Raw genomic sequence first — 25,800 nt, forward strand, 5'->3', positions numbered from 1 at the left:
CTATGAATCCGTGATGGTGGTGGTGTTTCGTGGCGTTGAATGAAGGGAGACTTTGCTTTGAGAGCTTCAGCCATAGAGCTCTGCGCATTTGAGGAATCAGAGAAGCAGAGGTTGAGAGAAAGAAGGAGACATAACGTTTTTTAGAAAGAGAAAGAGTTGATATTTTTAATAAAATATAGGGAAAAATCACATTTTTGTCCCTACATTTTCACGCGATTCCTATTTTTTTTTTTCACCACTTTTAGTCTTCATTTTGAAAAATGCGTTCCATTTTAGTCTTTACCGTTACTCATTTAATAGAATTATCTTACATGACAAACGGTCAAACAATAAATGTGGAGGTTTATGGGAAGAGGGAAAGAAAGAAAAGGAGGGGATAAGGGCGATGTTGAATGGGTTTCTTGGATTTATTTTTTGTTTTTCTGGATTTGATGGAGATTGGGTTGTTGAATTTAAGGTTGTGTGGTTGTTTATGGTTTGGTTGTGCATGGAGGCCGAAAATCTGGGTTTGAGTTTTGTGTTTGGTTTCAAAGCATAAGAAAATCTTGTTGAATGTTTGTGTTTTGTAAATTTTTATGGGCATGTCTTTTTATTTGGTTGCTAAGAAAATGCAATAAAAGAAAAGAAAATTTTTAATTTTTAATTTTCTGGGCAAGCTCAGTTGGGGAAGAACATGAAGAACTCAATAATTTAACTAATTTCTCTTCTATTTTTAAAAAATAATTAGGATAGAAATTTTTATTTATTTTTATCTGATGTGGCTTTAAAAAAAAAATTAAATTGTTGACATGGCATTTTTAAAAATGTAAATAATTTTTTAATATTATTTTACTTGACACGTCAGCATTTACTATTGGACCGTTTGCCACATAAGATAATTTTGTTAAATGAGTAACGGTAAGGACTAAAACAGAATGCGTTCTTCAAAATGAGGACTAAAAGTGGTGAAAACAAAATATAGGGTCCAAAATGGGAATCGCGTGAAAATGTAGGGATGAAAATGTGGTTTTCGCCTAAAATAAAATATTTTATTTTACCAATTAAGCTACGGTAGGTTGTACATATCACAATTAGGGGTGCCAAATGGGCGGATTGAGTCATAAATAGATTGGGTCATAAATGGATTGGGTGTGTAATTACCCATTTATCGATTTATGACCGATTTATATATAAATTAATTATCTATTACCAACCCAATTCATTTAATTAGTCATCCACCAATTTAATCCAATATGACCCAAATACCCCTCTACACTTCCAAAATTACCAATATACCCTTGGACATCTAAAATTATCACCAAAGTTTCCAAATTAGCAAAATATCGCTAAAATCTCTAAAATGAGCAAAATATCTATGAACCTCTAAAATGACCAAAATACCCCCGATATCTCTAAAATGACCAAATAAGCTCAAAAACTACTAAAATGACTAAAATATCCCTAAAATATCTAAAATAACCAAAATACCCCCGATATCTCTAAAATCACCAAATATGCTCAAAAACCAATAAAATGACCAAAATACCTCTTAAATCTCTAAAATGAGCAAAATAGCCCTCCTCCCTCAAAACCTCTAAAATGTCCAAAATACCTCCCAAAATGACAAAAAATTAATAAAATACCTCCAAAACCTCAAAATTACCAAATTACCCCCTAAACCTCAAAATTACCAAAATACCCCTGAAACCTAAAGGATTACCAAAATACCTCCAAAACCTAGAAAATGACGAAAATATCCCCGAAACCTAAAAAGTTACCAAATTACCCCGTAACCTAAAAATGACTGAAATACCCCCTAAACCTATAAAATTACCAAAATATCCCTAAACCTAAAAAATAACCGAAATACCCTAAAACCTAAAAAATAACTAAAATACCTCCAAAACCAAAAATGACCAAAATACCCCAAAAACCTATAAAATGGCCAAAATACCCCCAAAACCTAAAAAAAAAGACCAAAATACTCCCAAAACCTAAAATTATCAAAATACCCCTAAACCTAAAAAATGACCGAAATACCTCAAAAACCTAAAAATGATTGAAATATCTCCGAAACTTAAAAAATGACCAAAATACCCTGAAACCTAAAAAGTTATTGGACTAGCCCTAAAACCTAAAAAATTGACCAAAATACCCCCAAAACCTAAAAAATGACCGACAAATACCCCTGAAACCTAAAAAATGACAATACCCTAATACACTTGAAACATCCAAAATTACCAAAATAGAGGTTTGGGGTATTTTGGATGTTTCAGGGATATTTTCGACAAATTAAAGGTTCTACGAGCATTTCGGTCACTTTATAGGTTTTGAGGAAATTTTGGTAATTTTATAGGTTTCGGGGTTATTTTGGTCATTTTTTAGATTCTAAAGGTATTTTGGTCATTTTTTAGGTTACGTGGGCATTTATATCTTCTTTTAGGTTTTAGGTGTATTTCAGTAATTTTTAGAATTTTGGGTTATTTTGGTAAATTTCTAGGTTTCATAAGTATTTTGGTAATTTTGAGGTTTTAGGGGGTATTTTCGTAATTTTTTAGTTTTTAGGGTATTTTGGTCATTTTCTTATGTTTTGGGGGGGGGGGGGGGGGTTATTTAGGACATTTTTTAGGTTTTGGGGGTATTTTAGTAATTTTTTTTATTGTGAAGGTATTTTAGTCATCTTTTAGGTTTATGGGGGTATTTTGGTAATTTTTAAGTTTCGAGGGGGGTACTTTGGTCATTTATAGGTTTCAAATGTATTTTAGTGATCTTTTAGGATAGGGGGTATTTTGGTCATTTTTAGATTTTGGGAGTGTAAAGTTGTGATTTACAACTATGTTTTATGTTGCCTTTATTCCATGACGAAAAGTGTTGTAATTGCTTTAATTTTATTTCTTGTATTTTATGAGATTTTATTGTATTGGGTTTAGTATTAAGTTGGTGAAGAATCGAGCATGAAACGAAGATCAGTGCTATTTCATGACTAACTCGCAAGAAGCTCGTGAGTAAAGCCACCCGCGAAGAGGCCATGTGAGAAGCGCATGTTGGAAGTTGAAGAGTCAAGTGTTAGGCTTCAAGTACATTGGTTAGACTAGGCTTGGAGGGTCTTTTGTTATTCGTGTACTCCAGCTTTATTTTCTAGTGGATCGATTTTGACTTGGAGGGTCACGGAGAGGTTTTTTGCTGAGCTCTTTGGTTTTCTCTTTGATAACATGTCTCGGTGTTATCTTATGTTTGCATCTATCTTCCCTTACTCTTGTACTTTACTTTTATTGTTTATTGTTCATGTGTTTGCACTAGAGTAGATCCGGTGATTGCGCTTCATTTACTCTTGTTCCGCACTTAGATAAGTTAGAGTAAAAGTAATCTAGTCGTAATTGTTTATTTGGGGTATAAACAAGCTCTTGTGTTTTAGCACAAATTTGAGCTTTTAGGGAGTATTTTAGTTATTTTTAGGTTTATGGGGTATTTTGGTAATTTTTAGATTTTAGGGGGTGTTTTTGCCATTTTATAGGTTTCATGGGTATTTTTGTCATTTTTTGGTTTATGGGGGTATTTTGGTAATTTTTATGTTTCACGAGTATTGTGGTCAATTTTTAGGTTATGTTTGGTAACATTTTTTGTTTTCTATTTTCAAAAACTTGTTTTTGGGAATATAAAGAAGAAAAAAAAAATTTTCTTGTATTTTTGAAATAAAAACATGTTTGGTTAGTTGAAATTAAAAAGATAGGTTTTTGAGGAAAAAAGTAGAAAATTCTAAAATATATTGTTCCTAGGAGTTGAACTCTAATTGCTAACTCATTAAATGAGATAGATTTTTTAAATTAAATGCATGTTTTCATTAACTTTTGAAAATTAAAAACTGAAAACAACATTGTACGTGTTTTTAGTTTCCTTAATATTTTGAGTTGTGAGAATAATTTTTGTTTTCTGTCCATTTTGGGTTACTAAATAAGTTTTTTAGTCTGAAAAATAGAAAATTGTTTTCGAAAACAGAAAATAAGGGGAAAAAACAGTTACCAAACATACCCTCAAGTTTTGGGGGTATTTTGGTAATTTTAAGGTTTTGGGGGTACTTTGATCATTTTTAGGTTTCATGAGATATTTTGGTTATTTTTTAAGTTTTGGGGGTATATCGGTCATTTTCAAGAAATTTAGATCTTATGTTGTTTATTTAAATTTTAGATGGGTTTTAGTGGGTATTAATGAGTTTATCCATTAAGACCCATATAATTAATAACCTAATGGACCTTTACCTATTTAACCCAAATATTCAAATGAGTTGGGTTAAGACTTATTCAAATTAGGTGAGTAATAGGTGGGTTCATGGATATGAATGTAAATTGCCACCCCTAATCACAACTAACTATTCATAGTTGCTTAAAATAAAAAAAGAAAGAAGAAGAAGAAATAGCAACTAGGATAATGCTGATTATTAACTGATTGGATGGTAAAATAACAAGAGGGGGTTTGTACCCCAATGCTAGCGGTCTCAGCATTGCAATCATATTAATAAAATGCACCACCTATATATCCACAATAGGTTTAACATTTTGGCTCTCGGTGCCCTCTCCACTTGGATTCTTGGAGTCGTGGACTCTTTCCGCCGCCTTTTCTGCCTAAAAAGCAAGAGAAAAAGATTGTGAGTTGCAATAAACGTTTGAAGAGAGAGGAAAATAAATAAATAAATAAATAAAGAGTGACCGAAATATATAAAAAGGAATATAGAATGCCTTACTTCCATTTCCCAATTAGAGTTTATGGTAATGATAAGAAAGAGTATCACTTGCACAATAAATGCACATATAAGCCCCAGCCAGAGCCCCTGTTCAAAACATATTTGATTACAAAGCCTACGTGAAATAACCAATAATTATTTGCAATCGTTCGAAGATGACAAACAACATAAGCAGAAGCGAGACTGAAGCAACTTTACCTTTCCTTTCATGTGGAAGAAAAAAGAAAATAAGACAGCACAAGGAGCACCTATAAGATAAAAAGATCCAAGATTGACATATGCAGCTATCTTCTGCCAACCGCAACCTCTTGCAACGCCTGTTTGTGGACCATAAGAAATAATAACACATGAGCAATGTTACGTATACAAATAATATCACAATATTTTTCATAATCATTGAATTGATAAATTTTTATTAGTTTACATGTAGTCAACTACTAGCATTATATTTTTACTTAATACTAATAATTTGTCATATCAACAATTATGAAATTTTTTGCCAGAGATTTTGTCTGTGTTTCTCATAACATATTGATTAACTTTAGAATGAGTTTAGAATTAGTAAATGAAAAGGGTTTTTCTCCAATGATTTTATCTCCTAAAAAAGATTTTTTATTTTACTTTATTTAATTTTTATCTTTAATCCGAAAGGGAAATTTCTTTAACAGCTAATCTACGTCAAATAAAGTCGTAATATTTTTTTTTAAGGGAAAGTCGTTGTAAATTACTATTTGAAACTTTGGTTCTTTAAATTTTTAGGAAACTAAGAAGAATAATCGTTGTCAATAGCCTTATAGTTCAATACTAGAAATTTACCAAAAGTCTTGTAGTTTAACTATTACTTATTCCTAGTGTTTTAGTGGAGATATTCATGGTTTAAATTTTATTTTTCCCATTGTAACTATTAAATTATTTTAAAAAGAAAAGAAAAGAAAAGAATAATAGTTAATAACTGGAATCCTATTCATTTGATGCCTTAGTATTTAATAAAATAATTTGATAAATTTGGATATATTTTTTTTTGGAGATTGGTAGATAGTAGGAGAGAGGAAGGTGGTGTTAGAACTACAAACATGTGACACCACAAAGAGTGAAATTTTGACTGAGCTATCACTCACTCCAATGTTGTTCTTTTTTTGTTTTGTTTTTTTTTTTTAAATATCAATGAGCATAAATCAAAATTTAACATAAACTCAACTAAAACGTTGGAATTTGAAGAAAACAAACCTGAAAGTACACCCTGTATGCCATCTAGGAAGCTTGAAAGAGCAACAATTGGCATCATGACCGCTACATATTTGACCACCTCTTGTTCATGGCTATAAACATGGCCCCAGATGTTACGTAATAGTATCATGAGCAATCCAACTAACATTCCCTCGGTGATGGCCAAGACTAGGACAACCCTTACGGCTAATCTTGCTGCTTTTGGTTTCCCTGCCCCCAATTCATTTGAAACCCGGATGCTATAGATCAAACAAATGGAGTTAGATCAAGTAGAAGTCATTGTTCTATATTTAATAATTTTATAAGCTCATTCTCAGGCTCATTAAGAAAGTTGTAAATTTCGAAAGTCAAGCCAAGCTTTTCACAATTCACGCTTGCTGATGTATACTATATACATACAACATACACAAAATCCAGATTAGGTATTCACATTTTTAACGAATTTCCATATTTAAAACTTGATGATATATGATGTGTATGGAGAGTGTATAAAAGAAGTGAGACAATCATATTTCCTTTTGAAATGCTATGAATATACTATGGTTTGGTTGGTGAAAAAAAATGGCTAGGATGAACTATGCCACATTTGTATTCTCACATATAGTCTTCACTAGATTTCAAATTATTTCATATGTAACTTTAGGTTTTATTTATTATTATTATTATGGGCCTTTCAATTCAATTAATTTTTTTTTCTCTTTTGAATTTTGACCAACAAAAGTTTAGAGGAGGAGGAGGGCCTGACTCTATCTCTTTCCAAAGCTTGGGCCGCTAAATATGGAGAACAAGAGTTGCAAAATCCCCCCCCAAAAAAAAAAAAAAAAGGTTAAGTGGACAAGAGTTGGACACTGGATCGGTCCAATTTTAAAATGTTGTTTAGCGGGCCAAGAGATTGGCTTGAACATTGCTCTCTCTCTCTCTCTCTCTCTCTCTCTATATATATATATATATATATATATATAAAACTAATGGAAAATTGATGAAAGTATTTGCTAGGTTGAATTAAGGTTGGTATTATTGGAACATAAAGAATTGTTTCACCAACGAGTAGGAGTGTTCAGTCAACCCGCCAAACCTGATCCGATCCAACCCAATCTGCTGAGTTGGGTTGGTTTTTAGGGTTTGGTAAGTTGGGTTGAGTTACAAATTTTTTTTTATAGTAGGTCAAGTTGGATTCGGGTTATAAAATTCCAAACCCGCTAAACCGACCCATATAATTAATATATATTTAAAATGCATTATATAATTAATAATTTTTTTAAATAACCATCTCTTCCTATCTTATATAAAAGTCAATTAGTTCACACAAACCCTAGAACCTTTTCTCTTAATGTGCCCCCCCCCCCACTCCCCTCTCCCATTTCACTCCCTTTTGAACCCTAACCCTCTCTCCTTCTGCTGACCCACTGCCGTCCATCAGCTATCATCACCGCCTCGGCGGTGGTTCTATCTTTTCAGTGGTAGCTCTCACTTTCGGTGTTAGGTAAAGTTTCTTAATGTTTTCTCTCTCACTCACTCTATTTCTCTATTTCTCTCGCTTCTCCCTCTCTCTCTCTCTCTCTCACTCACTCTATCTCTGTTTATCTCTTTTACCGTTGTGGATCAATATTTATTTTTTGCTTTTGTTGATTTCTTAGTTTTCTTTTTACTAATTTTTAAATGATTTTGCATTGTCTCAACCACAGGTCTCTTTCTTTCTTACTCTGGTGGTTCTCTCTTCCAGTGTTGGGTTCCTTTCTCTTGCTTTATTTCTCTTTTTCTGGCTTCTCTCTCTCTCTCTCTCTCTCTCTCTCTCTCTCTCTCATCTCTCTTGCCATGGTAGATCAAGGTTTAGCTTTTTCTTTGTTGATTTCTTAGTTTTCTTTTGGCTGATTTTTAAATGTTTTTTCTTGTCTCAACTTACAGGTCTATTTCTTACTCTACAATATTTTCTCTTGCCAATTTGCTATGTCCCTTTCTCTCTATCTTGCTTTGCAGGTTTGTCTTTGTCTCTGTCCAACCCATGGGTTCAACTTGACCCAACCCAACCCATGTGGGTTGGGTTGGGTTGGACTTATGTGATGAGTTGGGTTGAATTTTTTTTAGCCCAACATGGTGGGTTAGGTCAAAAAATCATTTTAACCCGACCCAACTCGACCCATACACACCCCTACTAATGAGGCAGATGGTTTAGTGGCTAGGCAACTATACAAAACTCTATGAGAGTGCGTTTGACATTATTATTATTATTATTTGTTTTTGAAGTTTTTTATTTCTTGCAAGTAATCTGTCTTTTATTTTATTTTTTAAAATAAGTTAGTTTTTAACTTTAATTCACACAACAAATAAGTTGTTCTCAAACACACTTGAATCAAGTTCCCATAACTTGCCCCTATACATGATTTAGCCTGCATAACATACCTTACTGCAGCCCCGAATCCAAAAGGGATTGTCCACAACAGTCCAAATGTGTTTTGGCTGAAAATAAAAATTGGTTTATTAGTCAATAAAAATACTAATTGAGCACATAAATGAAATAAATGGTCAAAGTATGATTTAATTATGTGCGTTGTAGATCATGTCAAGAGTGTGCTTAATTGGTTGATATCTCCTAATTTTTTCAAAAAAGAAATCTAGAGTTCAAATCTTCTCTCCCTCTACTATCAAATTATTAAAGAAAAAATAAATTATGTGTCAGATTTTAATTGCTTACATAAACTAGCAATTGCTTTAATTAAATTGTGATATATATATATATATATATATATATATATATATATATATATATATATATATGTATGTATGTATGTATGTATGTATGTATGTATGTATGTATGTTGGGGATTTCACCAAATCAAGGAGTAATGACAAAAGAACAAAATGAATACAGCAAGCAAACTGAAATTATGATTGACTTGAAGGTACAATTGAATGTTATCCTTATATAATATTTTTCCCTATACACAAGTTGCTAAAGGGCTTCTTCAAATTTGTCCCCCAAGATACAACCATATGCAAGTTGCTAAAGGGCTTCTATAAATTTTTTCTCAAAATACAACCAAGTTTATTGGGTTTTACAAATAAAAAATTTAGAGAATACCCACTAGATTTCTTGTGTTTCTTAGAAACTATTTAAGGGAGAAAAAGAATTAGTTATAAAGTGAACATGAACCGCTATTTATACCCATAGAGTTATAATCCTTAAAAGGCATGTATGCAGAGTTAAAATTTTTCATAAAACCGTTCACAAGCTTGAAACATTCTCAAACGTTCAGAGCAATTATCAAAAAATTCTACAGAAATTCAGTTTTCACAAGTCTCGATTGATCGAGAGGAATCAAGCATCAATCGAAGGCTCTTTTCAATTGATTGAGCAGGAATCAAACATCAATCGAAAGACCGATCGAAAGATCTGAATTTTGAATTTTCACTTATAAAACTTTAGATCTTGAATTTTCACTTTATTCATTTTACAAATGAACACTCTCTAACCTTATATTATAATTACAACCTATTGTTGTATATACCTATATATACAACAATATATATATATATATATATATATATATATAGAGAGAGAGAGAGAGAGAGAGAGAGAGAGAGAGAGAGAGATTAACAATTGTTATTCACATTGTGATTAATAAGTTATATCAAGTATTTTAAAAAATAGTGAAAAATTGGGGCCTTAGCACCTAAGTTAATTTGGTAATATTGTGTGTGTTAAAATGCTTAGTTTCTTAAAAAAAAAAAGGGTAATCATGTGTCTGCACAAGCACTAATTTTGAGACTAACGAACTACAAAAAATTACACAAGCCAAAAAGACAAAAAATAAAAGGCCAACTTGCAAAACTGACCCTCTAAGTTTTACCTTTTGTCATTGCAGTCCTCTAAGTTTTAGTTTTGTCATTTCAGTCCTCTAAGTTTTAAGTATAATCAATTCAGTCTTCTGTTAAGTTCTGCCATTTACTAACCACCAAAACGAAGTCATTTTGGACGAATTTTTTTTAATTAAAATTTCTTAATTAAAAAAAACTAAAAACATTAATTACAAAAGAAAAAAGAAAAAAACAAACTAAGGGCTCAAGGAACGATGTCATTCCCCTTGCCACGGAAAGTCATAAACCATCCCTATTCCCACCGCTGATTAACTGAGAAATTTGGGGGAGGGGATTGTTTTGCAGAAACTATTTATAGAGAGCAAAGATCTCAAGTAGAATAAAAAACCTAACAAGATCCTAAGTGGAATATAAAATGAAAGGCAATGTTGATACATTTAAACTTTAAAGGCTAAGGAACATAACCTGGGATGCATGAACGCGGCAAAACGGTTGCCGCACCTGCATCCTACACGGCAACGTGCGAGCGACGCCGCTGCCTGCGTGTCGGTGCTGCATCCAGTTTTGTTTTTCCCAACTCCCGCTGACTTGGCTCAGACTCGGGCCGTATCGGGTGAAACCGTCGAAACACACCGATATCGGCGCCGAACCGGCCGATTCAGGCCGAAAAAAAAAAGGGGGACGTTTTAAGGTATGGGGGTGACGTGAGAGAGTGCTTGTGTGTGAGATAGAGAGAAAACAAAAGAGAAAACAAGTGTATTGCACTTATCTGCTTTCAGAATCAAGGAGGCAACGAGTGGAAGGAATTGTTCTTCTTCAAGAGGATTTTAAACTTGAAAGAGTTAAGAGACAGAAGCAGAAGTGTGTAGAATGGGTTGTGGGGGTAGGTAGGGTAATAAATAGGGGAGATATTTAAACAAATTAAATACTTTTTTATTCTACCATCTGATACATCAAAGAAATTTTATCTATTTGTTTAATTATTTTATTGGGATGTGTATTGCACTTTGCACATGTGGTAGATAGCTAATGTTTCACACAAACTCAATAATTAATGTTGTGGGTAATTAAGGGGAAAAAAAAAGAAACAATAAAAATTTATGGGTTTAAGCAAGTTAATATTTAGTTGTTTAACTTTATTTTGATATTAAAAAAAAAAAAACTAAACTCAATTAATTAAGCATTTTTAATATTTATTTCATTAAGTTGTATTAGAGTATTATTTAACTAAAAAAAAGTAATAAATTTTTTTATGTTAAGATTTAACTAAAATAGTTTGTATTGTTTGATATTTAGTTATTTACTTCCTTGAATTGATAATTTTATGTTGTGTAAGAATATATATATATATATTTTAGGAACCTTGAAACATCTAGAAACGGTACGCTAAAATATTTAGTTATTTACTTCCTTAAATTTGGTATATGTTTATATAATGTGAAAATGCATGCTTTGCAATATATTAAAAATATAAATAAAAATATTTTAATCGCCGCACCCAGCCGCACCCGCACCCAACTTTTTCAAAAATTGCCGAGTCCCGCACCCACACCCGCACTCAGAAATGCACCTATAGGGTCATTGGGCCCAATAATTTATGAAGGATGGCCCAAGAATATCTTTTGGGCTAAAGGCCCAATCCAAGGAAATCAAGTGATTCGAGGGTGTATGGATGTTAACTCATAAAGAAAATATTAAGTAAAGAAATGATAATGTCTGAATAAATATGTCCGAGGAAGATTATGTCCTCGGCTAGGTAAAGCCAAGGTAAGAGAAGGGTTGTTCGATATCCACAGGCTATGTTCTAGAAATTCCTATGATTTAGGGAAGACATGGTACACGTGGAGGATAAGAGAAAGGGCGGTAGAATATCTAAGATAAAGCTGTTACCACCGCCCCCGCATTAAAGACTTTGCAACTGATATTCTTTCCGCATTAATGGAGAAATGGGACCTGAACATCAGGTTTGAAACTTGGCCCCTATCTCCAGAGACTTCAGGAAAGGTGGATGTGACAAGTATCTAAACCAGCGGTCTAACCATAAGGTGGAAGATGAGAAGGGGAAAAAGGAGGGAGTATAAAAGAAAGAAGGGACCTTCGGGAAGAGGGGGGATTAAAAAAAGAAAAGAAGAAAGAGGAAATTGTAGACTTGACTATTCACAATTGTAATCTATCTTGAGAAGCAGTATTATAAACTATCCTCGGATTGTGTCCGAGGGGGAGTTTTCATTCATATTCATATAAATAACTCCTTGTTTGTGCCATTGGGCCCAAAGCCATTATTCTTTGTTATTTAAACATCTTTAGAACCTAGATTTCAAGCCCACCCTCTACAAATTTATTGTAAAAAGGCCTCTCAGGTCCTTTCCCTTCTGATTTTGGGTCAGGGGCTCGAATTGTGTCATTTTAGCCAAAGGATGGCAGTACATCAAAGAATGAAACTTTGATATGCAAGATCTTCCCCTCTAGCCTAGGACCTGTGGCGATAAGGTGGTTTGATGGCTTGAGGGCAGGTTCTATCAATTCTTTTAGAGAACTTACTAAGGCATTTGGCTCTCGTTTCATCACATGCAGTAGGGTTCCTCAGCCTCTGGATTCGTTATTATCCATGGCCATGAGAGAAGGAGAAACCCTGAGAACATACTCAAACAGGTACTGGGAGATGTTCAATGAGATTGACGGGGACTTCGATGATGTGGCGATAAGGACCTTTAAGGTCGGCCTACTTACGGAGCACAACTTGAGGAAATCTTTGACCAAAAAGCCTGTTGGGAGCGTGCGTCGACTTATGGATCGCATTAATGAGTACAAGAGGGTTGAGGAGGATCAGTAACAAGGAAAGGGTAAAGCGAAGGTTATCCCTCAGGAGAAGAGGGATTTCAGGTTGGACAGATACAACAATAACAGGCCTGGGAGAGATTTTTCCAGACAAGCTGGTCTTACCACCCCACAGGTGGTCAACACCGTTTTTAAGGAACCAGTGCAACAACTGTTAGAGAAAATCAGGCATGCGTCATACTTCAAATGGCCCAATAAGATGGCGGGGGACCCTTTGAGACGCAACCGAATTCTCTATTGCCATTATCACCAGGGGAGGGGTCATACCACTGAGGATTGTCAAACTCTGTGGAATCATTTGGAGCAATTGGTTAAAGAGGGTAAGTTAAAGCAATTCTTGTATCAGCCTAATGGGCAGGGAAACCACTCAGGGGTGGTGAACCATAGTGGCATTTCATCAAGGCCTCCTCTGGGTACAATCAATGTTATTTTTGTTGCACCTGGAAGGATTGGCTCAAATCCATCCAGGGTGATGTCTGTAGCTCGGACCCTAGCCGAGGAATCTAGGGATCAGCCGAAGAGGATTAAGGCGAATGTCTTACCAGTTTTGGGTTTCTCGGAAGAGGAAAAAATCGGAACTATCCAACCACATGATGATGCCTTGGTTGTTACCTTAAGGATAGGGGAAAACGATGTGAGGAGGGTGATGGTTGATCAGGGGAGTGGAGCAGATATCATGTACCTTGACCTGTTTAAAGGGTTAAACTTAAAGCTTGAAGATCTTACAGCTTATGATTCACCCTTAATCAGCTTTAAGGGAAAGGCTGTCATACCAAAGGGGCAAATTAGGCTGCCTGTACGATCAGGCCCAAAGATGTTAAACGTAGATTTCATTGTGGTAGACGCCTATTCTCCCTATACAACTATTGTGGCAAGACCTTGGTTGCATGCTTTGGGTGCCGTTTCCTCAACCTTGCATGTCAAGGTTAAATTTCCTTCTGGGATCAGGTGGTGGACCTGCTTGGAAGTTAATCTGTGGCTCGACAGTGTGTCATGGCTGCAATTCTACGTCAGCCTGAACCGGAGTCCTCTGCCTCGGCTAATGGAAAGTCGTAGCAATCAAAGTCTCTGGCCACAACCGAGGTACCATCGGTAGAAGAACCTACATGTGAAGAACTGGAAAGGGTTCTTATAGACGATGACCCTGAGAAATTCTTTCAGGTGGGAGTTCAATTGCCACAGGAGGAGAAGACAGAGCTGATTATGTTTTTGAAGAAAAATGTGGATGTATTCGCATGGAATGCTTATGAAGCCCCTGAGGTTGATCCAAGTTTTATTTGCCATCCTTTAAATGTCAATCCAGCTGTGGTACCGAGGAGGCAACCACCTCGGCATTCCTCCAAAGAGCATTCTGAGGCTGTTAAGGAGGAGGTGCTTAAACTCAAGAAGGCGAGTGCTATCAAAGAAGTTTTTTTTATCCTGAATGGTTAGCTCATACAGTGGTGGTAAAAAAGAAAAATGGGAAGTGGAGAGTTTGTGTGGACTTCACAGATTTAAACAAGGCTTGTCCAAAAGATTCTTTCCCAATGCCTCGGATTGATTAGTTGGTGGATGCTACTGTTGGGCATCCTTGGATGAGTTTTTTGGATGCTTTCCAAGGTTATCACCAAATTCCCTTAGTTGTGGAGGACCAGGAAAAGATTGCATTTGTCACTCCCACGGGAAATTATCATTATAAGGTAATGCCCTTCAGTTTGAAGAACGCAGGAGCTACCTATCAAAGGATGATGACTAGGATGTTTGAGCCACAACTGGGAAAAACTATCGAGGTATATGTGGATGACATGGTGGTGAAGAGTAAAGCGGTTTCCATGCATCTGGAAGATCTGAGCAACACTTTTCAAATGCTGAGAAAGTACAAAATGCAACTCAATGCCACCAAATGTTCTTTTGGTATGGGGTCGGGCAAATTTCTAGGCTATATAGTAACTCACCGGGGAATTGAGGTTAATCCTGCCCAGGTCAAGGCCATTAGCAACTTACACCCACCTCGGAATCCTAAAGAGGTTCAGAGGCTGACAGGAATGGCTGTTACCCTCAACCGATTTATTTCTCTATCTGCGGACATGTGTAGGCCTTTCTTTCAGTTTTTGAATAAGTGGAAGGGATTTGAGTGGACCGAGGAGTGTGCGATGGCTTTTCAACAGCTTAAAGAGTATCTCTCATGACCACCCGTTATGTCTCGACCAGAAATTGATGAAGTTCCGTTCGCGTATATTGTGGTAGCTAATCATGCAGTTAGTCTGGTTCTTAAACGGGATGATGATAATGTACAAAGGCTAGTTTATTATGTTAGCAAGTCTCTACATGAGGCCGAGGTAAATTATTTACCGTTGAAGAAAGCAATCCTGACAGTGGTGCACGCTACGCGTAGGCTTCTCCACTACTTTCAGTCACATACAGTTGTTGTCCTAACTCAACTCCCTCTTAAGTCAATATTTCGAAGTGCAGACTACACGGGAAGGATTTCCAAATGGGGTACTATCCTAGGGGCTTTTGATATCAAGTATATGCCTCGCACTTCTATAAAGGGGCAAGTCATTGCGGATCTGGTGGCGGAGTTTGTTGAGCCCTCTTTAGAAGAGTATATTAAAGGATCAGGCATGGATGAAAAATCAGTTGACATGATTTCGTGCAAAAAGCCTCCGTTATGGAAAGTGTATGTTGATGGAGTAGCGAATCAAAGAGGATCTGGTGTGGGGCTAGTTTTGGTATCCCCTGAGGGAATTACTTTTGAGAAATCCTTGAGATTGAGGTTCTCGGCCACCAACAATGAGGCAGAATATGAAGCCCTCCTCGTTGGAATGAACATGGTTCATAAAATAGGAGGAAAAAGGGTACAAATTTTCTCAGATTCACAATTGGTGGTAGGGCAAGTGGAAGGGAAGTTAGAGGTAAGAGATTCAAGAATGCAAGGATACCTAACCCAAGTCAGGTATATACAATCCAAATTTGAGTCTTTTTATTTGATACATGTATCCAGGTGTGGGAATACCCATGCTGATTCCTTGGCCACACTCGCAACATCTTCGGCGCAAAGCCTACCTCGGGTCATCCTTGTTGAAGATCTGTGGAAACCCACTGGGACGAGTAATGACGCCATCCGAATTCATCAAATTAGGATGGAGCCTAGTTGGATGGATCCAATTGTGACATTTCTCAAAGATGATATCTTGCCCAAAGAAAGGTCCGAAGCAAATAAGGTACGCAGGAAAACACCTCGGTTCTGGCTGTCTGAGGACCAGAAATTATATAAGCGCTTTTTTTCAGGACCATATTTGCTATGTATACACCCAGAAGCAACGGAGTTACTTTTGGAAGAGTTGTATGAAGGGATATGCGGAAGCCACACGGGAGGAAGGTCTTTAGCTCATAGAGCTCTCACTCAGGGCTATTGGTGGCCCAATATGTAGAGAGAAGCACAGGATTATGCGAAGAAATGTGACCAATGTCAAAGATTCACTCCTAACATACATCAACCAGGGGGTGTTCTTAATCCTCTGTCTAGTCCTTGGCCTTTTGCTCAATGGGGCTTGGACATTGTAGGACCTTTCCCAAAAGCAGCAGGGAATAGGAGGTGGCTACTTGTTGGAACGGATTATTTCACCAAATAGGTTGAAGCTAAGCCATTATCAAATATCAGAGACATGGAAGCAAAAAAGTTTGTATGGAAGAACATTGTCACCAGGTTTGGAATCCCTCATACTCTCATTTCTGATAATGGTCTACAATTTGATAATAAGGACTTTAGAAGATACTGTTGTGATCTAAGCATCACGAATAGATATTTCACTCCAGCTTATCCTCAAGGGAATGGGCAAGCCGAGGCCGTCAATAAAGTGATAGTTAATGGGCTCAAGAAAAGGTTGGATGATGATAAGGGAAGATGGGTGGAAGAACTGCCACACGTCTTGTGGACATATCGAACTACACCACAAAGGTCCATAGGAGAAACACCATTCTGCATGACTTATGGAGCCGAGGTAGTAATACCTTTAGAAACTGAGTTCCCAACACTAAGGATGAACTCCTTCACTCCAGGCAGTAATGATAATCTATTGGAGAGAAGTCTAGACTTAGTTGAAGAACAACGAGAGAATGCCAAGGTTCAACTAGCTTATTATCAACACAAGCTCAAGCAGGGGTATGATTCTTACGTAAAGCTACGGCCTCTTGCACCTGGAGACTTGGTACTGAGGAAAGTTTTGGGTACTACAAAGAACCCAGCATGGGTAAAACTGGGGCTCAACTAGGAAGGATCTTATCGTATTACCTCAGTCGTAGGCATAAGGGCTTATAATCTCGAAGACCTAGATGAATATGTTGTACAACGTCCCTGGAATGTAAATAACCTACGAAGGTACTATTATTAAATAAAAGGCATTTCGGCCATTTTTATTTCTACTGACACTATATTGAGTTGATTATCTTCATTTGTCTAAATATCAAACTAAAACTTGGTCATGCTTGGATCCTCGAACCAAATACCTCGTCTAAATTGATATTTTTATCAAGTGTTAAACAGAACCTTAGTTATGTCTGGTTCTCGGATCATCTACTTTGAAAAAATTAACACTTCAGTTCTTTTTATCAAGTGTTAAACAGAACCTTAGTTATGTCTAGTCCTCGAATCATCTATTTTGGGAAAATTAACACTTCAGTTCTTTTTAATAAGTATCAAACTGAAGCTTAGTTATGTTTGGATCCTTGAACCACATACCTTGTCTAAATTGATATTTTTATCAGGTGTTAAATAGAACCTTAGTTATGTCTGATCCTCAAATCATCTACTTTGGGAAAATTAACACTTCAGTTCTTTTTAATAAGTATCAAACTGAAGCTTGGTTAGGCTTGGATCCTCGGACCACATACCTCGTCTAAATTGATATTTTTATCAAGTGTTAAACAGAACTTTAGTTATGTCTGGTCTTCGGATTATCTACTTTGGGAAAATTAACACTTTAGTTCTTTTTATCAAGTGTTAAATAGAACTTTAGTTATGTCTGGTTCTCGAATCATCTACTTTGGGAAAATTAACACTTCAGTTCTTTTTAATAAGTATTAAACTAAAGCTTGGTTATGCCTGGATCCTCGGACCACATACCTTGTCTAAATTGATATTTTTATCAGGTGTTAAATAGAACCTTAGTTATGTCTGATCCTCGGATCATCTACTTTGGGAAAATTAACACTTCAGTTCTTTTTAATAAGTATCAAACTGAAGCTTGGTTAGGCCTGGATCCTCGGACCACCTTCCCCGTCTAAATGGATATCTCACTGAGTGTTGAACAGAGCCTAATAACATTTTGGTCCTCGGACCATTCTTTCAAGGGAAATTAGCACTTTCTACTATCCATTTGTCCTAGGTACTTAGACGTACTATAGAGCAATTGGTTGAAATTCAACTATGTTTGATCCTTAGTTTGTTTATCTTTAACATAGATGCAAGCCTAAATGTGCCATTTTTTTCCGTATATCTTGAAGTCTCCCTGAGATAGTGATAAATGGATGGAAATCCATGAGCATCACTTAATGCATTTGCAGGTATATTGGACATGTTTATTGCCTAATTTAGTCCAGATTGCTGCCTTAGATTTGTTAGATACTGAAGGTAAATAGATTACTGTTCTAAATGTAGCAAACAAGCATGAAGTAATATGATCAAGGTAAAACAAAAACAAAAACATCAAACAAAGGAGATAGAACTTGTGTTTTCATTAAATTCAAATTTCTTTGGAATTACAAAATACTTGCGAATTGTCAAAATTACATTAGGTAGAGATAAATGAAAAGGTTGGAGAGAAGAGGAGAGTAGTCATTACTTCAACTTTATCTTCAAAGAGCCTTTGGGATCTTGTGGGAGCTGAGGTTGTGCCGAGGAGTCAACAGCTATCCCTTTGCCTTTTGGATCTTCCTTCAAAGTTATTGGAATTGTTTGGTCACATTGTTTGTCCTTGGAAGAGTCTTTGGGATCACTTGAGTGCTGTGTATCCTCTAGTACCTTTCCTTCTGTTAGATCAACTTGCTTTGGGAGCTGACTTTCAGCAAAGGCAGGATCTTCAGCTATCTCACTTTCTTTGTCCTTAGCTCCTTGTAGGTCAGCATCATCCTTGACTTGAGAAGGGTCAGAGGCTCGAATGGCTGGGGGAAAGTAGACACTCTCTGCCTTCCAAAGGATGGAGGAAGCATCAACCCCAGCTCGGGAAAGTGCCTCATTCCACACTTGGAGGCAGTAATGCCTGCATACCTCAGGGACCTGAGCCTTGAAAGTTTCTGTGGTCTCCGTCCCGCCGACCTCATAACCTTCTTGTTTAACTCGGTCTTTTGCCTTCTCAGCCTCTTCTTTTGCTTGGATGACCTCTTCTTTGGCCTTGATGGCCTCCTCCTTTGCCTTCTCTGATTCCTTCAAGTCATTCTTAAGACCCTCAATCAACCTCTTCGCAGCAGCAAAGTTCTCATTGGCTTGCCTAAGCTGCAATCTCTAATCCTCGGCCTGTTTTTCGGTTGTTTTTAGAGTAGCATCCAAACTAGACTTCTCGCTCTCTGCTTTGGTCAGATTATCCGAGACCTCTTTTAATTTCTTATTCTGTAGGTCAAGGATCCTCTAGGTATTGTCACGCCTTAATTCTTCGGCCTTGAGGGACTTGTACATGCTAATAACAATCTCCTCTGCCCTGTGAGCAAACTGAACAACCTAGGTGTAGAAGACAGAAAAGTTGTAAAAACAAAGGTTAAAACCTTTTCAAGTATAAATGGAGGTAAACGAGGCTTGGATGAGATCCTTACCATAGCAAGTTCCTTCTTCAAGGTCATGAAGACATTTTGATCTCTCATTCTTCTGAGCTCACCCATGTCTTCGGGTAAAAGAAAGGCTTGCTCTAGTGCTTTTGCTACATAGGCAGCTGTCCCTGCATTTGAGTTCCTGATGGTTGCGTCAGCAGTGACCGCATGGTCATCCATGGTCATCTTCGGAGCCCAGACTAGGGCATGTACTGCTACATGGGACTCGGTCCGTTTATCTGACCTTGTCTGCACCGTGCAGGCCAATTTTCCCCCTTTCTCGGGCTCAAGTTCCTTGGGAAGAGAGTCTTTCCCTCCCTCAATCGCGTCTTTCCCTTTCGGCTGATCTCTTTTCCTCTTATGGTTAGCTTGGTTAGCGCGCTGGGATTGGGTAGGGGGAGGAGGAGGAGGGAGCTTAGATTCAGAGATTTTCTCAGCTCCTTTACCTTTAGCCTTGGGTTGGGGTACTTTAGGTAGCTCTTGGGATCCCACCTGAGCTTCCAGTACATCCTTGAGACTTGGCTTTGGCTTGCGTTGGATGCCCATGATGTCCGGTTGTTGGGTGGTACTTGGTAGGACTGAGGAGGATGCGCTGAGAACAGCAGTTTGGTCTTCAGGGGACTGAGGTCAATTGAAAACCTCGTACTCGTCCTCGGAGTCAAATACCTCAACGATCTCTTCTTCTTCCTTTATATTGGGTTAAGAAGATGTTGCCTTGCTCGATGTGTATTGAGTTGGAAGAGGGGTTAGAGGTATGCCGTTTGGTACGGGTCGTTGGGGTTGTATGGGTTGGGTAACCAAGGTACCTTGAGGAATAGAAGCTCCCTCAGGTAGTAGAAAACCTTCAACGACAACGCTTATCCAGGGGAGACATGGGTCCTTGGCTTTGATCACACACTTCGACGCTTGAAAAGATTTGGAAACGGGATCGTAAACAAGGATTAAAATGAGCCATTTGGAGTTGGCCGTCTGTATGCACAAAGACTTCGGCTTGTAAAATTTAATTTAGTCTCCCAAAATCAACGAGGAGAGGGTGACGATCCGCTGCGTGTGGGTCTACAAAATTAACCAAAAGAAAGAAAAACAAGAAAGAATAGATAAAAAGGTAAAAGGGATGGTTTTAAAGGGTTTTAGATAGATCTAAAACTTCACCTAGGGTCCCCTCCCTTGTCGGACAGGGTACGCCGTCGTGCCAATCTTCTAATATGATCAGGAAGTCATTTTTTAGACCCTTATTGGATTCAAGGAGGCATTAAATTAACCTAACTGCTGGATGCCTAGATTTTAAGTAATATTATTCTTTTTTCGTTAGGTAGTGGAGGTTATAAACCAAGTTCACATCGTGATGAGTGAGTCCTAGGTTCATCTTCTCGTTTAGGGCATCTATGGAACCTAGAATCCTAAACACATTTGGGGCACACTGGGTAGGGGCTAGTCTAAAAGCCCTAAGATAATCCCTGGTGACGGTCCCCATGGGAATTTTCATCCTTCCTTTGATGAATGTAATCATCGCGATTATTACCTCTCCCGTTTTTCTTTTTACGAAATATTCCTCTTCTGTATAGTACGTAACAGATACCCCCAAGGGAATTCGGTACTTAGCCTTAAATTGTTCTATTTTTTCATTTGAATCCACTAGGGATGCAAATCTACCCATTTTTGGGAAACAAAGTGTAGGTATATTAGAAGAACTAAGAAAATAGATGAGCCGAGGATAAAGGAATACAAGAAAAAAAAGGGAGAAAAAAAAAAGCTAATAAGAAAGGAAGGGAGTATGGGAGAACTTACTTTAACAAAAAAATGACACAGTCACCTCGGCCAGATATTTGGTAAAGTGAGAAAGCACGTGTAGATTGCAAAGTGTGGCAGATACGTTGTACGAGCGTTGTGATGTGTGAGAAGGTTTGAAAAAAATTGGTATTTATATATCATTGGGAATTATGAAGTGGGAGAATTCCCGCCTCTGCCCAAAGGCAATTCTCAACCGTTAGATGCGTGTCACATTGCTAAACGTGGGGGACATAAAGATGCCAGAATTTAATTTAAGGATGCTTCGCATGCCGAAACGTCGGGAACATGCGATGGGTAGTTCAAAAATCATCATCCCTGTCAGCAAGATTGCAAATATTCGCAAGTCAAAAGGGGACAGATGTCGAGATCCTCCTTTCATCCTGAAATAGAGAAATAAGAATCTCGAGGGGCTATTGTAGGGTCATTGGGCCCAATAATTTATGAAGGATGGCCCAAGAATATCTTTTGGGCTAAAGGCCCAATCCGAGGAAATCAAGTGATCCGAGGGTGTATGAATGTTAACTCATAAAAAAAAATACTAAGTAAAAAAGTGATAATGTCTAAATAAATATGTCCGAGGAAGATTGTGTCCTTGGCTAGGTGAAGCTGAGGTGAGAGAAAGGTTGTTCGATATCCACAGGCTATGTTCTAGAAATTCCTATCGTTTAGGGAAGACACAGTACACATGGAGGATATGAGAAAAGGCGGTGGAGTATCTAAGATAGAGCTGCTACCACCGCCCCCGCATTAAAGACTCTGCAACTGATATTCTGGCCGCATTAATGGAGAAATAGAACCTGAACATCAGGTTTGAAACTTGGCCCTTATCTCTAGAGACTTCAAGGAAGGTGAATGAGACAAGTATCTAAACCAGAGGTCTAACCATGAGGCGGAAGATGAGAAGGGGAAGAAGGAGGGAGTATAAAAGAAAGAAGGGACCTTCGGTAAGAGGGGGGATTAAAAAAAGAAAAGAAGAAAGAGGAAATTGTAGACCTGATTATTCACAATTGTAATCTATCTTGAGAAGCAGTATTATAAACTATCCTTTGATTGTGTCCGAGGGGGAGTTTTCATTCATATTCATATAAACAACTCATTGTTTGTGCCATTGGGCCCAAAGCCATCATTCTTTGTTATTTAAACATCTTTAGAACCTAGATTTCAAGCCCACTCTCTACAAATTTATTGTAAAAAAGCCTTTCAGGTCCTTTTCCTTCTGATTTTGGGTCAGGGGCTCAAATTGTGTCTTTACAGCACCCATGCTTCATAGAACATAACTGAGGATTGTATCGAAAAATTAGAAGCCCCAATTCGCCAAATGAGTAGATGCTTTGTTCTCTTCAAACTACTTTGCTACAAATGGCTTATTTGAGAAGTATTTTCAATGTAACCAAGATCAATTTTGAAAATATGGACTATTATTTCTTACTAGTCTCCCACTTTGATTTTCCAAATGCTGATTCACTGTCTGCAACTAAACAATATATTGCATAAAGGACAAAGGATTTGTTGGTGCTTTCCATTAGAACTGGGTTCATAAGTTTCTGTCCACATTTCTTTTCAGCATTGACTTGATTGCTTTAGATGAGGAAAAGAGAATGGTGGGAGGGCTAGGTTCCCTTAAGCTCTTTTAATTTCTTCTTCTTCTTCTTCTTCTTTTTTTTGTAATTAACATTTTTCAGTTTTTTTAAATTTAGAAAAAAAAAAATCATCTAAAACGAAGTCATTTTGGTGAGTAAACAGCAACACTTAATAGAAGACTAACAGATGACTGAATTGACTATACTTGAAACTTAGACGATTGAAATGACAAAGCTGAAACTTAGAGGATTAAAATGACAAAAGTGAAATTTAGAGGGCCAGTTTTGCATTTTAGCCAAAATAAAACAAGTCACGCCAACATTTGTTAAGCATACAATGGAAACATGACATGGGAACCAAAATTGCAGTTTATATAACCCAAAAATGAAAGTGAAAAACTAAGATGTAAAAGAAAATTAAGACAAGAAATGTTCAAGATTGTAAGACTAACCAGATAGAAAGCACTGAAGTCTCTAATTGTGGATTAGGAAGAAGCCCAGAGAGAATAATTATCAGTTCAAACGACCACACTTTCAGGCTGTTCAAAATCATTGGAATGAACAACTCTGTTAAAAAGGAATTACTCTGGAACTCACATTCAATTTAGGGTGAGTAATTTACCAAAGCATAAGAGCTGAAGGAATGGCTATTTTAAGGAACTCAGCCAGATTGTGCAACGCCTCTTTCGAAAAGCCAGTCCAAGTTTCTTTGAACGAAGAAGAGAACTTGATGTAGAGTGCCATCAATAAAACATTTATCCAGTATGATATAGAGTTTGCAATGGCAGCTCCTTTACTTCCAAGCCCAGATTTAAATACCAAAATCCAACACACAGGGATGTGTATTAAAGCTGAAATTCCAGAGCTTAGAAACATTGGGAAGACAATGTTTTGGGTTTGTAGGAATTTTATTAGGCACTGAAGAAGGCCATAAGCAAACAGACATGGGATCATGCAAGTGGCATATACTCCAGCTTCTTTTGATATCTCGGAATTTTGGTGCATTACAATTAGAATTGGTTTTGTGTTTGCCCAAATGACAGAAAGGAATGCACTAGCCAGTAGAAGAATAAACATAGCTCTTTGGGTGTGTATGCCTAGCATGTGAAACTGCATTGCTCCAAATGATTGGCCACATAATGTATCCAATGCACAACCCAATCCCATCTGATTAAACAACAAGAACATTTTAATTTTGTAAATATAACATGCGTTAGAAGATATAAAACATTATTATGAAATTTTTGCAATTATGGAGCCATATAGAGGTCATAACAAAGAACATGAAAATGTTAACAAGTGGGCCTTGATCTCTAAGGACTTAATATTTCCACATTTCATTTTATTAGTTCTAAATTACCTGTTTCTGAAAAAAATAAAATTGCAAAAATAATAGGAGAAAGAGGAAATTGGTGGCACCAAGCCATTTCCAAAAGACACGCGGTAATGAATGGTTTTTTGCTGGTAGTATCCTACTTTTCTATTTATTTATTTATTTATTTAATGGGATGTTGTGTCCTACTTAGTCGTTGGAGTGACTACAAAATAGGTAGAGTATAAATTTAAATACTCGATCGAGGTGGGACTGAGTATCGGTATTCCTTAGCATTCTATAATTTTCCGCCCATTAACAACTTTTGGTCACAAACGCAGCCTCATGGCACAAAAAATTTATACTTTAATAAGAATCCCATGTCCTATTTTTTGATAAATATCACGTCTCATTTCCTTATAAAACAATTAAAGATCAAGATGGAAAAATCATACACATGGAAAGTGTGATAAATAAACAAAGATTAAAATAGAGAAAATCATATATATGAAAATCAGAGAAAATAAAAGATAGAGGATTTTTGGGGTAATACTTAGACACATTTATTTCACATCCAAATTCACACTTTGTTTGCGTGTTAACTCTTAATTGGATTTCAACATATTCAAGTACATATAATGGAGTCCCATGTAAAAATACGAAATCGAATTAAAAATTGACATGCAAGCAGGATAGAAATTGAGATATGAGAAGAGGCGTGTCCCTTGCATTACTCAGATTGTTCTATTATGTCTTTCACTTTTTTCTGTGTTGGCCAAGATACAAAATCTTAGCCAACGGAAAATCGTAACAACAAAACGAACCATTAAAAAAATAATTTCCAAGGGCTCCAATCAAAGTTTGTGTGCATGGGAAATCCAAGTTCTAAGAGGCATTTCTAACGGACAGGCGAAAGAGACAGCAATAATAATGATTTCTTCATAAGAGCTTCGAATTTTCTCTTGTTCTTATATGTCTGTCGGTTCAAGCTAGTTATCAATGGGACTAAGAAAGGCTAGGGAGCGGGGTTTCCCGTACCCTTCGCTGGCCAATAAAAGATACTAGACAGACAGGGCAATGTGAAGGTAGGGATTGCTGGCTTTTGCTTACCCAAATGACAGCTTAAACATATGATAACAAATAGTAACAACACATGAAAGTTAGTTTTTTATATTTAAATTTTGTTCAAACACAACATTGCTCAAATCTGCCTGGCATAAAATGTGATTGATAATGAAAATTTATTATTGTAAAAACATTTCCTAATTCAGTTGCAAGAAATTGCACGTTGCCAATGAACACAAATGAGTAGAGATCTACAAACAAGTAAGAATTGCCAGCTATATATATATATTACATGTATGAATGTTGTTTTAAGAACCTAAACTCAAATAAATGGACAAACTAAGAGGAACCCAACTCACCAACAAGTTAAAACCAGTGACTGATGCAAAGGAAGTTGCTAATGAAGCACCAGAGAGAGCCAACTCGCCAAGATGACCCACAAACATCACAGAAATCGCCTGTAAACTGTAATGCAATAGACCAACAGAAAAAAGAGGCCCTGCTAGCCATAGCTGTTTCTTCACTTCTTCCAAAATTTCCTTTCTCCTAACGGCCCTCATGCTTTCTAGTTATACTCTCTCTCTAATGTTCCTACTGTTGCTAGCTACTGTATATATATATATATATATATATATATATATATATATATATATATAACCAATAGGGCCAACTAT

General features: G+C 36.8%; 1 protein-coding gene across 1 annotated transcript; it reads right to left on the minus strand.

Annotated features, from left to right (window-relative positions):
- On the minus strand, positions 1 to 25,686 carry LOC142632666 (protein DETOXIFICATION 16-like). The gene is made up of 10 exons (XM_075807032.1): positions 25,486 to 25,686; positions 23,372 to 23,916; positions 23,202 to 23,288; positions 8,345 to 8,401; positions 5,945 to 6,183; positions 4,916 to 5,034; positions 4,718 to 4,804; positions 4,530 to 4,598; positions 1,708 to 1,745; positions 1 to 64 (listed from the first exon to the last, which is right to left on the minus strand). The coding sequence occupies exons 1-10, from the start codon at positions 25,684 to 25,686 to the stop codon at positions 1 to 3; spliced, it is 1,506 nt and encodes a 501-aa protein (XP_075663147.1).
- Between the last annotated feature and the right edge of the window lie 114 nt (positions 25,687 to 25,800).

Source organism: Castanea sativa, chromosome 4 (assembly GCF_040712315.1).
Source record: "Castanea sativa cultivar Marrone di Chiusa Pesio chromosome 4, ASM4071231v1".
NCBI lineage: Eukaryota > Viridiplantae > Streptophyta > Magnoliopsida > Fagales > Fagaceae > Castanea > Castanea sativa.